The sequence below is a fragment of the Equus caballus genome, chromosome X (genome assembly GCF_041296265.1).
Source record: "Equus caballus isolate H_3958 breed thoroughbred chromosome X, TB-T2T, whole genome shotgun sequence".
NCBI lineage: Eukaryota > Metazoa > Chordata > Mammalia > Perissodactyla > Equidae > Equus > Equus caballus.
In genome coordinates this window covers 129,695,398-129,711,256 of record NC_091715.1, presented here as the reverse complement: position 1 = coordinate 129,711,256, position 15,859 = coordinate 129,695,398, and the positions used below count along the sequence as shown (strand labels likewise).

General features: G+C 41.9%; 1 protein-coding gene across 1 annotated transcript in view; it reads right to left on the bottom strand.

Annotated features, from left to right (window-relative positions):
• The window catches only part of ADGRG4 (adhesion G protein-coupled receptor G4), a 95,349-nt gene that overhangs the window by 67,986 nt on the left and 11,504 nt on the right, over positions 1-15,859 (bottom strand). The window contains 1 exon segment of the mRNA XM_070257154.1: positions 943-6,951. Within this exon segment, the coding sequence (XP_070113255.1) occupies positions 943-6,951 (6,009 nt within the window).

The window sequence follows — 15,859 nt, the reverse complement described above, 5'->3', positions numbered from 1 at the left end:
TAAATTCAGTCAAAACAGGTCTTCATTTTAAAGAAACCAAACAATGAAGTCTCGTTCTTAAACTCTGCTCAGTTTAACTCCAAGGTCAAGAACCAGCACTTTCAGCTCCTTATCCAAAAGCAAACAGGAGGTACCATTGCATTTTTGCTTTAGTTATTTGGGCAGTTCCCTAATTTCTACACAGTTGATGGACATTCTGCAAATCCCCCAAATCTTCAATTTTCATTGGCCAAAGGATTTCCAGTCCATTTAATGGCCAAACTGAACATTATCTCAGAAGATCACTTGTACTGAGAAAATATTTATTTCTCCCCGTGGTTTTCTTTCTGCTTCTGGTTTTTCTCTCTTTATTTCCCTCCTTCTCTTGTCTGTCCTATCAAATTTCAATTTTGGAATGTTAAAAGTTGAAGGAACATCCAAAATTTGAATGATACAGAAGCCAAATACTTCCTGGCCACAGATAAGCATTCCAAGCCCGCTGGAGGTAGAGACTGGAAAAGGCTGAGACCTGAATAAGAAGAATTTAAAAAATCAGGCTGGAATATCTTCTGATGTTTTCTGGTACGTAATCAACATGTCAGACCTAAGGCCATATAATCCTCCTACTGGGAAAGGGGGGAGAGTTCCTGACCCACGTTCACGTTGGCAGCGTCAGAGTCAGAGTATCAGGAACCAAATGGGTATAAAGCAGGCTTAGAAATGTCATACTGACTGAAAAAATACATTTGCATTGTATTTCAATAAAGCAAAGATAAGCAAGACGGCTAGAGAATTCTGTGTTTGGACAAGATACTCATAGTATCCACTGTCTAAAGGAGATAAGATACACGTATACCCTTCTTCATCCTTTTCTGCCTTTAGAGAACAGGCCACCTTGGAGAACACATGGCCCATTGTGCGTACATTCTATTAGTGATACACTGCACACATTGTGGAACATACCTATGGATACAGTGGCAATAAGCGAAGTTGATGTTTCCATAAATAGAAAGGAAGATGTGGAGTCCAGCCAACTTGTCCCAAAAGAGGAAGAAAGTAGTGAAGACACAGTTGCTGTAAAAGGATGTGTTACTCCAGTGGGTATGAGTGGAAATGAGGCTCCAGTAGCAGTAGATGAATTGATGGTTATATTTGGTAGGGAGTCCACTGTGGGCTTGGGAAGAATTAAAGTAGGGGATGCTGATGCCGCTGGGATTCTGGTCTGTGCAGATGTTATTGTAGGGCTAGACAGAAGCATGGAGCCAATAGATAGGGTGTGGTGAGTTGTAGGAGGTGACCTACTCATTCTGCTAAAGGATGGAGGTTGAGACACACTCCTGAAGTTGGCAGGCATAGTGGTTCTATAAGATGCCTCAGGGGATTTGGAAATGTACACACTGTCATCTGTGATTTTTACAGATACGGGGAGAGAAGTTGGCAAGCCAGTAGTGACACTGCCCACTGTAGGTGTTGGAGTGGTTTTGGTGAGTATGGTGCTTACAGTAGCAAAGGGTAGTGTTGTAAAGTTAGTGAATGGATGTGTTGGGGTTATGTCAGAAGTCAGAAATGTGGATTTTGACCCCTGTACTGTAGAGGAAGTTATAAAGTGAGGAGTATTGGATACAGTTGCCAGAAGGGAACCTAAAGGGGGACTAGATAAGATCCAGTTCAGCATGGGTGAAGTAGTAGCCTTTGAAATTATAGATCCTGCAGCAGCACCAGAAGAATTCAATGGAAATGTGGTTCCAGGAGTTACAGATGTGGTTGTCTTCTCAAATGCGTGCTTAATGTCAGCCAAAGTGGTAGGAATAGATCTTGAAGATATTGATAACGAAGGACTCTCAGACATCCCCAAGGTAGAAAGAATTCCTGATGTGGAAATTGATGATGTTGCCATAACATCTCTAGATACAAGACCGGTCTGAGAGGCTGTGAATGTTGATAAAGACCCAGGACCAAGGTATGGCGTCTCTGTTTCCATCATGTTGGGTGTAGGTACATGAGTAGTGGTAGAAATCGGAAATTGGGAATCTTCAGCTGTGGGTGTGTTCCAGGAAGTCATAAGTGGAGACTGGGTGTCACTAGTTGTGGTTCTTGTTTCCAGAACTGGAAATTCAACCATTTGGGATGTAAGAGGAAGAGAAGTCTTTAGAGTAGAGACCTTGGCTTCACTACTATGAGCTGAAAAAAGAAATGATGTCAAATAGAGTGGAGTTGCACTGGATGGAGTCCCTGGAGGGTATGAGACAGGGGTATTCACAGATGTGGCACCTTTTGCTGGTTCATTTGTTGAAGTATTTTCTGACAAAGAAGTCATCTTTTCTGTATTCAAAGAAAGGTAATTGGTACCTTTTACAATTTTTGTGGGTCCAGGAGTGCTCTTAAAGCTAGTCAAAGATGGGGAAAACTGAATATTCAAAGAAGTATGGAGATTATCTGAAGGAGTGGATAAAAACACACTTTCAGGGGCAGCAGTTCTGGAATAAGTATTTGTGAGAGCTGTTACTCTACCACTGCTTACAGGAGACAGGGAGCCGTTAGTGATCCCGGATAGTATGCCCAGAGTTGTAGCCTCATCTCCTTGTGATGATTGTTGGGGTGTTGATAGCAATGGTGAAAATGTGGTCTTTGGAATGGAAAAAACAGCTTCAGTGTTCTTAGAACTGAGTAGAGAGGAGGAAGTGGTGCCTACAAATGGAGTCACTATCCCAGCCATAATAGTGGTTGGAACGGTTTTCACAGACGGAAAAGTTGGCTCTGTTGGAGAGGAAAGGGATGCAGGTGTGATCCTGGAGGACACCTCTGTCATTTCTGAAGTAGTGAAAGCAGAGGAAACCATTGTGCTTTTTGAAGCAGACCCAGCATATGTCACAGGTGTGGCATCCAATGTAGATGGCTGTATGGTCATAATAGTCTTGGGGGTAATTGAAGACAATAAAGTAGAGAATGATCCAACTTTTATGGAAGGGTCAGAAGAAACCGCTGAGAGTGAGAAGGCAGAGTCATTAACTGACAGTGAAGATATCTCGGACACAGGCTCGGAAGTGGATCTAGAAGTGGCTATAGAATTAGTCATTAGTATCGTGGGAGTGTCAGAAACTCTTTTGGAGGTCAAGGCAGTTATACTAACAGGCAGTGAGGACATTCGGTAGATAGGAATAGATGTTTCTGTAGAGGTTTTCCTAAGAAGTGCCGTAGGTACATTTGGAGCAGAAAGCGCTGTCGTGACCTCGTCAGTAGAGGTAACTGTAAAATTGGCACTAGATAGTCCAGTTGTGGAAAGAGACGGGGACTCAGGAGGGGTCTGTGTGCTTTCAGAAATGGTAGAGCCAATTAAAGTCACCTCAGGTTGAGTCCTAGGTGAAAGCAAGTGTGAAAGAGTTGTGTTGATGTTAATAGGATTTGATATTCTGGTTGTCCTGGAAGTTATGATATCTACAAATGAAGTATCCTGGTGGTATGAGAAAAGGTGGGTCACGGAGGTGGACCTTACTATCATTTTCTCAGTCCTGGGAGTGTATACCGAAAGGGCACTCATGCCTTCCTCTCCAGGAGACAAAAATGTGGTAGTTGGCAGAGCTTGTGAAAGGAGATCTGTTTTCCCAAGACTGGTAGACATGTCTGAAATGTGTATGTCTATTGTGGTACCTGAGGTCAAGATGCGTGTAGCCTGCATACTCCCAGAAGTGGGAGATGAAGCCAAAATCCTGTCAGGTGGAGTCGCAAGTGGAATCTCTGAAGGTGAATGTGTTTGGTGACTGGGAATTTTTGTGGTCTCAGTAAATCCTATATCTGTCATTTTGGAGGATGGAGTACTCTGGGAGTCTGAAATCAAAGGATTCTTTGATGGGGACATTTCTGTCACCTCCATAGTTCTAGGGGTGTTTCCCAGGGAGGTGGTCATCTGCTCTTTGTCAGGAGATAAGGTAGAAATGTCAGTCACTAATAGGGTGGGGACCTGTGTGTTTACAAGACGTGTGGAAGATTGAGCAATGTGACCATCTGCTGAAGTAGTAAGCTTATTGGCAGAGGTGTGTGAGGGCATGGTCTCATCAACAACAGAAGTTTCTGTGGGGCCAGTAGCCAAACTAATGTCTCCACTACCACTGAAAGTATACGGAAAGCCGAGAGCGTGGGCAGAAGTCTTCTTCACTTGAGATATGGGTCGGGTTGCTACTGGTGTAGACATAGTTGAGATCACATGAGTGGAGGATGCAACAGGAATGTTGTCAGGGAGAGATTTGGAGCAGGTAAGAGTGGGTGTGGATGGGGTTACTGTGTCAGCTGAGGTGGAGAGAAGGGTGGTCTCAGCCTTAGTTGCCACAGGAGTGAAAGGTTTCAGCGAGGGGACTGGAGTTTCTGTCAGAGAGGGAACTGCCATGGATGTCCTCCTGACAGAGACTACTGTGGCCTCTGAAGTGGTATGAATCGAGTCTCTGTGGGTAAGCACGGTATCGCTGGTTGTGGAAGCAGTCTGATCCAACGGTGGCACAGATGCTGCAGTCACTGTAGCTGATGACATAGTTGAGACATCTGAAAACATAGACGTGGAGGAAGCCTCCACCAGTGTAGAAGGTTCAGGCATGGTAACCTTAGTCTCCTCAGGCACCACCATAGAGGTGACAGCAGAGACATTAACTGGTAGTGAGAAGATATGGGTAATAGGCAACGTGGCTGCTGGGGAACAGGTAGCTGTAGGCTGTGGAGGCAAGGTACCAGCCAACAAGGACATAACTGTCCTGTCTGTAGGGATAGTGGCAAAACTGGTCCCCAATATCCTTGTGGTGGAAGAACCCAAGGGTTCAGGGAATGTCTGTGTGCTCCCAGAAGTGGGAGATGGAGCTGGATTCCCCTCAGATGGAGTCTCTGAATTCCAATTTGCTGTGTATGTGTGAGCGGAATTAAAAGTTTCTGTAGTTCCATTACGTGAACTCTTAGGTGTGGTTTTCACCAATTTTGTAGAAAGCCAACTTCCTCTCACCTCAGTAGCTGCAGTTTTATTATCCAATGGGGTAGTCAACTTTCCTATATCGGGAAAAGGGGAAACAGTGATAGAGGCTGTCATCATTTGTGCAGAAGGATCTGTTGCTTCCAGCATTGTTGCAAATGGAAAAACCTCAGTTATTGCTGAGGTTCCCTTAAGATAATGGGAAGTTGTTTCTTTCCTTGTCACAGTAGCGTCAAATCTTTGTGTTGTTGCAGACTCTGGTGCAGGGGCTGTTGTCACTCCAAATGCAATTGTACCATTTGTCTCTGTTTGTATGGTCTCAGAAGCACTCTCCTCAGTAGAAAAATTTGGTTCAGTGTCAGCAAGGGTAGATAGTGTATCTACTGGTGGAGCAACCGTCTCCCTTGGTGCTGAAAGAAGTTCATTTCCAGCTACTGTGGACATAGTGGGGATTTTTAGTAGTAAGGTGGTAAGTTTAAACTCAGGCAGTTTGGTTACAAATGTGGTTCCAGAAACTGTGGAGAAATTAGCAAACCACGGAGATGTCAATTTGGATAGAGCCATTGTGTATCTGTCTATAGTAGCATCAGCAGTAATGATAGCATCAGTGGTAGTGGCATCCTCACTCTCTGCGGATGCTTCTGGTGGGATGATAATATTAGCAGTTGTGAATGAATTTTCTGTATTAGAAGTACTCCCATGGAATACTGATGTCAACAGGGTCTCATCTGGCCTGGAAGTCCAAGTGGTCTCATTGGTGGAGCACAGATGGGCACCTTCATCTGTTATTGATGTGGGACCAGACTCAGATACCTTGGAAGTGGAAGTTGATCTAGTGGAAATCAAAGGAAGCATGTTTCCACCACCTGTGGATGTATTCTGAGTAAGTACTGGCCCAGTGATTGTAGGGGAAAGCATTGTTTCAGTCACTGTAGGTGCAAGTGTGATTCCAGGAGTCAAGGCTGTATGTGTAGTCTCAGCATCGATAACTGTCTGTACACTCTGAGCTCCGCTGAATGGAGAGGATGTCCTGAAAGAAAGGGCCATAGAAGAGGCCTCTTTTGTCATGAAGGTAGATATTGTATCCTTCACTCTGGGTGAAGAGACATCCTGGAAATTTGTAGACTTCAATTCTATTTCAGCTGTTCTTAGCACAGGCGTCGTCTCAATAGGCTCAGTTGGGAGCGTCATTGAATGAGCTGTAAATGCTATTTCCATATCAGTTGTTGCCAATGTAGATGCCGTCTGATTTCTAGGAAATACAGACTCCACTGGAACAGCTGTGGAGATGAGAACAGACTCAGTTGGGAATGCTGATGTAGTCCCAATGTGAGTAGTTGTAGCTGAAGTCTGTTCCATCGTGGCCCAAGGTACAGTTCCAGCAGTTGCAGATACAAGAAATTCCTGGCTACCTGTGGAGATAGGGAGATCCCCAATATCTGTGGATTTGAGTTTGGGCCAAGATGATGTAGGCATAGATGTCGACTCGATAGATGAGAATAAAGATATTGTCTTCATAATGGCCGACTGAGATTCAGTCGCTAAAGTTTTGGATACAGTTGAATTCTTGGTAAATCCAGATGTGTATAGGAAATGAGTAGCTGTAGTTCGATGAAAAGCCTCAGGAACGATGGCTTCAGCCATTTTTGATGTCCTTGTGCTCTCTGAAGATGGGGATTTAGTTATTTCCATGGAATTGGTAGTAGTGCCTCTGGAGGTACTCTTGGTCGGCAGAGCAATGGCTGCTGAAGTAGACAAAGCATCTGCTGCCAATGTAGCTGTCTCTGCTATGGATGTCTTTAAAAAATTTGGCGCAGTCATTGTTTCTAGAAGCGGAGGTGTTGTATTGGAATATGATAGGGTTGTATGATCAGTTGCAAATACAGGCATGCTTTGGGTCATCGCTGAAGAAGAATATACAGTCTTTTGCGGTTTGAGTCCAGTAACTTGGGGTGGAGTTGTCAAATCTATTTGTTGTGAAAGAGTTGTACTTGTTTCTTGAATTGTCGTATTTTCAGAAACAACTGAAAAATTAGAAAGCACGTGTTATTTTGAATTCAGCTTTAGAAATCAGAGAGAGTTCTTTAAGAAAGAGTTCTCTAATTTTTTCTCATATTTTTAATAAGAGGTAAGTATCTGATACAATCAAATCACTTGATTACTTGGTTTTTCTTAAGATGATTTTTGACTTTCTAAAAATCTCTATATGGTTCTCATAACACCCTGTTTAAGTAACAAGGAGGAGAACATCCTTTCCATAGTGTCTCCATAAAAAAATATAGGCACTCCTAAAAGAGGGGTGCATGCTAGAGTAGTGCACTGATTAAGAGGATTAGCTTTGGGAAATGGACCAATTTCTTGAAAGACACAAGTTATCAAAACCCACTTAAGAAGAAATAGATAATTTGAATAGTCCTGCATCTATTAAAGAAGTTGGATTTTGTAGTTAAAAACCTTCCAACAAAAGAAGACCAGCTTTGGATTCAAATAGATGTGGTTTTAAATCCTAGCTCCTTCAGTTACTCATTATGTAACCTTGGACTAGTTACTTAACCACTCTGTGCCTCAATCTCCCCCTCTGTAATGTGAGATAATAACACCTACCTTTTAAAATTGTTTTGAGAATTGAGTTAATGCATGTCAAACACTTAGCGTAGCACCTGGCACACAGTAAGTGCTCAGAAAATAATAAACTGTTGTTAATAAAGGCTTGCTGGGTGGGGGGAGGGCACAAAGGGTGGGGGGGTGCACCTATAACACAACTGACAAACAATAACGTACAACGGAAATTTCACAAGGTTCTAAACTATCATAATCTCAATAAAAAGTTAAAACAATGAAATAAATAAAGGCTTGCTATTTTAGACTTGGTCAAATTTTTATGACTCATCTAAATAGTATAGATTGAAAATCTTTTGATCTGGAACCCCAAGATTAAAATTTCTTGATCATGCACCACTGATGTATTTGTATTTGTTTATCAATAATGTATACATATAAAAATTTGTATTATGTACATTATAAATATGCACAAAAATAGAAATGTCAAGAGTATGATAAAAATAAATTTAAAAAGAAGTCTTAAAACCTTTTCTTCCTGCACTCTAACGCATTGTCTGTGTACCCTCTAGAATCACGCACTCCACTTTGAAGACCACTAGAGCCTAGCTTACGTCTCGGTTCAAGTCAGTTAAATTCAACAAGCATTGTGAACGCCATTCTAGGTTCTGTGAGAAATGTACAGCTGTCCCTTGGTATCTGCAGGAGGATTGGTTCCAGGATGCCCCCCCCACACCAAAACCCACAGATGCTCAAGCCCCTTATATAAAATGGCAGAGTATTTGCATATAACGTGCTCACATCCTTCCGTACACTTTAAATTATCCCTAAATTACTTATAATACCTAATACAATGTAAATAGTTGTTACATTGTATCGTTTATGGAATAATGACAAGGAAAAAAGTCTGCACACGTTCAGTACAAATGCAACTATCATAGGTCTTTCGATCTGTGGTTGGTTGAATCCACAGCCGTGGACCCCGTGGATATGGAGGGCTGACTGTATAGAGATTATGGCATAATTCCTTCCCTCAAAGAGCTCACACTCTTATTTAAAAAATCTTGTATTACTGAAATAGTTTTAGACAAATTATAACATAATATTTTTGAAAACAAAACAATAAAATAATAGTACAGTTTATAGTAAAGTGAACAATGGGATAGAATCAGGTTCCACATGTCTCTAAAGTGCAATGGGAGATCAGTGCACTGAGATTAATGCTGGCTTCAAGCTAAAAAGGAAGCTTTGTCTTAGAAGATGTAGGCCTTTGAGAAATGATGGGGTTTGCGTAGAGAAGGCAAAGGCACTTGGCAAGGAATATGGAGGCATTGAAAAGATCAGTCTAGCTGGGAAGGAGTATATTGGATAGGGGTGAGAAAGACTGTCAGACCAGGATGGGACCTGAAGGGGAGAGTGGAGAGACAGATAAGAGAAGATAATATAGGGGCTGGCTCCGTGGCTGAGTGGGTTAAGTTCCCGCACTCTACTTCGGTGGCCCAAGGTTTCGCCAGTTCGGATCCTGGGCACAGACATGGCAGCGCTCACCAGGCCATGCTGAGGCGGCGTCCCACACAGCACAATCAGAGGCACTCACAACTAGAATATGCAACTACATACTGGGGGGCTTTGGGGAGAAGAAGAAGGGGAAAAAAAGAGAAGATAATATAATAAATTCCATGCACTTACTACAAGCCAAGCATTGTGCTACATGCTCTCATTTAATCCACCTAACAGTCTTATAAGGGAGATATTACAATTACTCCCATTTTAGAGTTAAAGAAACAGAGTGTCAGAAACTTTACATGAATTGCTCAACTTCACGCTTGGAGTTCAAACCAAAGTCTGTCATCTGTGCTCTTACCACTAAACCATTTGGAAGGATTTAGATTTTTTTTTTTTTTTGAGGAAGATTAGCCCTGAGCTAACATCGGCTGCCAATCCTCCTCTTTTTGCTGAGGAAGACTGGCCCTGAGCTAACAACCAAGCCCATCTGCCTCTACTTTATATGTGGGATGCCTACCACAGCATGGCTTGCCAAGCGGTGCCATGTCTGCACCCGGGATCCGAACTGGGGAACCCCAGGCCGCCAAAGTGGAACCTGTACACTTAACCACCACGTCACTGGGCCGGCCCCGGGATTTAGATTCTTGAGCAAGGAGAATAAGTTGATAAAAAGTAGTCTCGAAGGAAAATGAATTTCGTGGCAGTGAACAGGATGGGTAGGAGTGGGAAGAAACTGAAGGCAAGGAGACTCTTTAAGATGCTGGTAGAGTCCTCCTCCCCACCTCACTCCTGCCAACTCTGGGCCAACCCAGCTATCCATCGCCTCCATATCTGCATGTGAGCCATCAAGCACTGCTGGACACAGTTACACAAGAGGATGAATTAGTATTTCTATAAATTCATGATCTGCAACCCTAAATAAGTTTTTTCACACTGCCCAGTCCTACTGCCCTATTACTTTTCTCTGGCCAACTTATGCTCCTACTCTCTGCAGTAACTATTTCAAACCTTCCCCCTTCTCAAACTCTACCACCACGTGTTTATCAAGTAACCATGTCTCTTATTTCATAGGAAAAGATAACTGAAGTCATCAGATAGAAATTTAACTGTGCTAGCATCTCAGAAACCTTACACCAGGGGCCGGTCCAGTGGCATAGTGGTTAGGTTCATGCACTCCACTTCAGTGGCCCAGGGCTGGCGGGTTCAGATCCTGGGCACAGACCTACACACTGTTCATCAAGCCATGCTGTGGCAGTATCCCACAAACAAAATAGAGGAAGATTGGCAACAGATGTTATCTCAGGGCCAATCTTCCACACACACACACAAAAAGAAACCTTACACCAGCAGTCATCCTTCCTTTCCCTAAGGAGCCTTTCCCTATTGATCTAAAATGTGTTCCAATCTCTTGCAATAAAAAGTAAAAACCCCACATTCCTCTGTAGGTACTGTCCTCTCTCTCTCCTCCCCTCACGTTCAAACTTCTTTAAAGAAAGTTTACCTATACTGGCTGTCTCCATGCTCTCCTGCCCTTTTCTTTAGCTCACACTAATCTGGCTTCTGCCATCATCAATCAACTGAACAGCACCCACTAAGGCCACCAATGGCCTCCACATGCAAATAGTATGGATACTTTTTCAGTCTTCATCTTACTGGACCTCTCAAGAGCTTTTGACAGGGTTGACCACTCTCTCCCTCTTAAAATACTCTTTTCGTTGACTTCCATGACATAACGCACTCTTGGGTTTTCTCCTACTTTTCTGATCACTCCTTCTGTATCTCCTTTGCAGACCCATCCTATTCCACCTGGCCATTAAATATTAGAGTTCCCCAGGGCTTGGTCCCAGTACCTCTTCTCTTCTCACTCTATAGTTTCTTCACACCTAGGACTCCAATTTACATCTATACACAGATGAATCTCAAAGTTATATCTTTAGACCAGATCTCCATTCTGAGCTCCACATTTATATAACCAATTGCTTACTTGACATTAAAAACATTGACTCATAAACACCTCAAACTCAATATGCCCTAAGTTGAACTCACTATCTTCTCTCCAAACTGGGTCATCTTTCAGTATTCCCTCGGTGAATGGCACCTTCATACATTCAATTATTCAAGCCAAAACCCTCTCCCTCCGTCTCCTTCATTTTCTCTCTCACCTGCCACAGCAGACCCATAATCTTATCCTATGGATCTTATCTCCTAGATATCTCTTGACTCCATCTGTTTCTCTCCATCTCTGTCACTTGTCACCCTGACCAAGCCACCATCAATCTCTCACCTGGACTTCTGCAGTAACCTCCCGACTGGACTCTGCCTCTACTCTTGGGGCCCCTCCAATCTGTTCCATAATGCAATCAGAATGATCTTTTTGAAATGCAAATGTTATCATATCAAACACACACATTCACACACTCAGCTCCCTTTAGTGGCCTTCCCTTGCGCATAGGATTAAAACACACACACACAGTTTTTTTAGTAAAACCTATAAAGCTGTGCACAGTTTGGTCCCTACCTACCTCTCCAGCTTCAAATTGCGTGGTTTCCCCCCCGTTTTCTGAGCTTCAACCCGTCAGCCTCGTTTCCATCCTCCAATACTTGGCATGCTCTTTGCTACCACAAGATCACTGCATATGCTGTTACTCTGCTTAGAATGTTCTTCCCATCCTTCTTCATCTGATGTAGTTCTACTCATCCTTTAGATCTCAGCTCAAACATCACCTCCTCAGGGAAGCCTACCTTCTTTGGCATCCATGACTAGGTCAAACCAATCTATTCTTGGCTCTTTTTTTTTTTCAAAGATTTTATTTTTCCTTTTTCTCCCCAAAGGCCCCCGGTACATAGTTGTATATTCTTAGATGTGGGTCCTCCCAGCTTTGGCATGTGGGACACCGCCTCAACATGGCCTGATGAGCAGTGCCACGTCCGCTCCCAGGATCTCAACCGGCGAAACCCTGGGCCGCCACAGGGGAGCATGCAAACTTAACCACTCGGCCACGGGGCTGGCCCCTATTCTAGGCTCTTATGACACCTCATACCTCTTCTTCATAGTACTTGTCACATCTACAGTTTTACATTCGCGTGTGCTTATTAATGTCTGTCTTACTCACTACACCGTATGGGCGAGGATCTCATCTTTCTTTGCTCACCGTTGTACACTCAGTGCCTAGCACAGGGCCTGACACATGGTAGATGTCCAATAGACATTTGTAGGCTGACTGAACAAGTGGAAATGATGAGGGCTTGGAATGAGGTTAGAGTGAGGATTCCTAGTCCTTCAGCTATTGGAAAGGAAGAATTGACAGGTTACAGCAACAAAGAGATTTAAGAGATGGAGAAGACAGAGAAATCCAAGAAAACTCAAATTTTGCTTTTGGGCAACTTGAAGAAGAGTGGTGATATTCATAGAAATAGGAAAATTGGGAAAGCAGGCTCACTCAGAAGAAAAACATCCAATTCAGACTTGGATAAGTGGAATTTTGGAACATACAAGTGAAAATGGTGCATGGTATAATTCAAGACTGAGTCATAATTTTTCTCCAGTACAAATCACTCAAAATGAAATCATGCATATTTACCATTGGGAAATTAGCATTTTGAATTTATCCACCTGGAAAGCATATTGCATACGATGAACGAATAATTATTTTTGTAGACAATCTATTAACTCGTTTCGCTGTTTTGAGCATTAAAATTACTTTCAATTTGCATATATATAAATTTTGAGTTGTGTATAGGATGCTCTTTAGGATTTTGTGGTCATTAGAAAGTAGAATGAGTGACAATCGGAAACCTGCAACTTGTATAGATTGAGTTCACAAAAGTAGATAGATTTCTAAGGAGAAAAGTCAAAGTTATATAAGAAGTATTTTTTCACTTAATTTTACATCATTTCAATTATCAGAGATTCGTATTCTGCTAGGTTTTATCAAGAAGTTGGTACGTTTCAGCAGCACGATATTTATTTCAAGCTTTCTGCCTTCAAATCTGTCCATAACTACAAGTAAAAGGAGAATTGTCAGGATCTTGGTTTCCATTTTTGCAGATGGCTTTCCCCTAGCCAACTGGCCTAGGAAACTGTTAAAGTGTTACTTATATCACATATGAGGAGTGTGGCATCCCAGAGTCTGAATCGCTCTCTATGAATGCACTAATGTTGAGACAAGAGTCCACAATTCCTACTCCTTTACAAACGATTAATGACAGAGCTGCATTCACTTTTTAGGAAAACAATAAAACACTAAATGCCACAGAAAACCTAAGTTATCTTCTTTGATGCAGCATTCAAAGAACACTACTAGAGGGATGCTAATAAGTAATGAGAAACTTTTAGAGCACAGAGGGGAATTAGGCATGATATTTTTATTGGAGAGGGCTGAGCTATAGATGTTAATTGTCATTAGCACTTCCAATAAGCATCTCAAAGAGAAGTATAAGATTTAGAAAAAGAAAAACAAATGAGTTGAACAAAATTGTCAAGCAGGTGTCAAGCGGGTGTCAGGCAGTTTCAAGTACCAGATATCTCTTAGGAGATAACGCAACTTACGTTGCTTCATTTTAACCTAAAGCCTGGATTTCTATATTTCAGCAAACCTCCCACTGAATCTTTCAGATGAAAGGTTTTTTCCAGAGGGCTTACTGTTTCAAGTTTTCCCTCTAAAGTCTTTAGTAATAAAGACTCAAGTCTTCATTAATTACAATCACAGAATTTTAGAACTAAGTCTTGGAGATTGTATTCAATCCCTTCATTTAGCAATTAGGCCCACAGAGGAGCAGTGTTGAGAAGATGAGATTTCCACAGATTAAATATGTAGAGAAGAAATAAGACAGTTTGTGCCAGTGCTTCAATTATCTAATACCCACAAGTACATGCCCTCAATTTACACAGAACCACCACAAACTCAGGAGAAAGAAGAGACTGTACCTAAAAGAATCAAAGAGAGACAAACTTAGGCAATAAAAGCCAAGTTCTGCAAGTTCTGAACAGCTCAGGAAAAAGCAATCACCCAAAACAGTGAGACATAAACCTTAGAGGAGAGCATCACAGTGCTCAACCGAAACATGAAGGTGCCCTTGCAAGCCTAGGCATAGAAACCCAGTGGGCATCCCAAATTACAGCCATGCCCTGAAACAATATCTGCCTTGAAGAATCAGTCATTTCCCAAATAAAGGCAGTTCAATCAAGTGTCAGTAGCTTTTTAAACAGGATCCATAGGTATTAAAGATCCTTTCAAACCCAAGTCTAGCAATTAATTGCAAGGGGTTAGCAAACATGTTCAGTTGATACAGAAGAAGCATTTGACAAAATCCCACATCCATTCATGATAAAATTTCCCGGCAAGTTAGGAATAGACAGTAGTTATATTAACTCAATAAAGAACACCAGCAAGAAACTGCGGCTAAAATGAACCATAATGATGAAAGACTGAACGTCTTCCCACTGAGACTGGAGCCAGGCAAGGCTAGCTGCTCACGCTTATTCAACACAGTGGCGGAAGTTAGAGGCACTCCAGTTAGGAGAGAAAAAGAAAGAAAAGGCATTGCAGATGACGTGATTGTCCGTGCAGAAAATCCCAAAGAATCTAAAAAAATCCCCCTAGAACTTAAAAGTGAGTTCAGTAAGGTTGGAGGATGCAAAATTAACACTAAGCAAAGCGTTCTTAGACTTGATACCAAAAGGGTGATCTGCAAAAAGAAAAATTGATAAATTGGACTTCAGCAAGACTAAAAGCTTTTGCTCTGTGAAAGTCCATGTAAAAAGGATGAAAAAGCAATCTACAGGCTAGGAGAAAATATTTGCAAAACATATATCCAACAAAAGACTACAACATATAGAGAACTCTCAAGACTCAACAGGAAAAAAAATCTAATTTAAAAAAATGGCAAAAGACCTGAATAGTTCACTAAAGAGCAAGTACAGATGGCAAATAATCACAAGAAAAGATGTTCATCATTAGGCCTCAGGGAAATGCAAATTAAAGCCACAATGAAACATCACTACACACTTACCAGAATGGCTAAAATAAAAAAATAGTGACAACACCAAATGCTGGCAAGGATGCAGAGAAACGAGATCACTCATACCTTGCTGGTAGGAATATAAAACGGTACAGCCACTTTGGAGAAACAGTCTGACAGTTTCATACAGAACCAAATGTGCAACTGCCGTACAACCTAGCAATTGTATTCCTGCGCATTTGTCTCAGAGAAATGAAAGCTTATGTTCACACAAGAACCCGTACACAAACGTTCATGGCAGGGGTTTTTTTGGTAATAGCCACAAACCGGAATCAGTCCAGGTGGCTTTTAACAGGTGAATGGTTAAACTAACCGTGGTACACCCATTCTCTGGAATAGTACTCAGCAATAGAAAGGAACAGACTATTGATACAAGCAGCAACCTGGATGGGTCTCTAGAGAATTATGCTAACTGAAAAAAGCCAATCCTAAAAGATTGCATACTGTGTGTTTCCGTTTATTAAAGTTTTTGAAATGACAAAATTTTAGAAACAAGAGACAGGTTAGTAGTTGTCAAGGGTTAGGAACAGAGGAGTTTAGGGGGAAAGAGTGGGAGAGAGGTAGGGGTGTTCACGGATAGGGCCACGGGAGGGATCCTTTTGGGGTTGAAAATGTTCAGTATCTTGACTGTGGTGGTGGATGCACAAACCTACGCAGATGATAAAATTGTATAGAACTTAATACACACAAATGAGTACAAGTAAAACTAGAGAAATCTGAATAAGCTCGGTGGATTGTTTCAATGTCAATATTCCCGTTGTTACCCAATCACTTTGCAAAATGTTACTATTGGGAGAGACTAAGCAAAGTGTACAAAGGATGTCCAGCTGCATGTGAATCTACAAT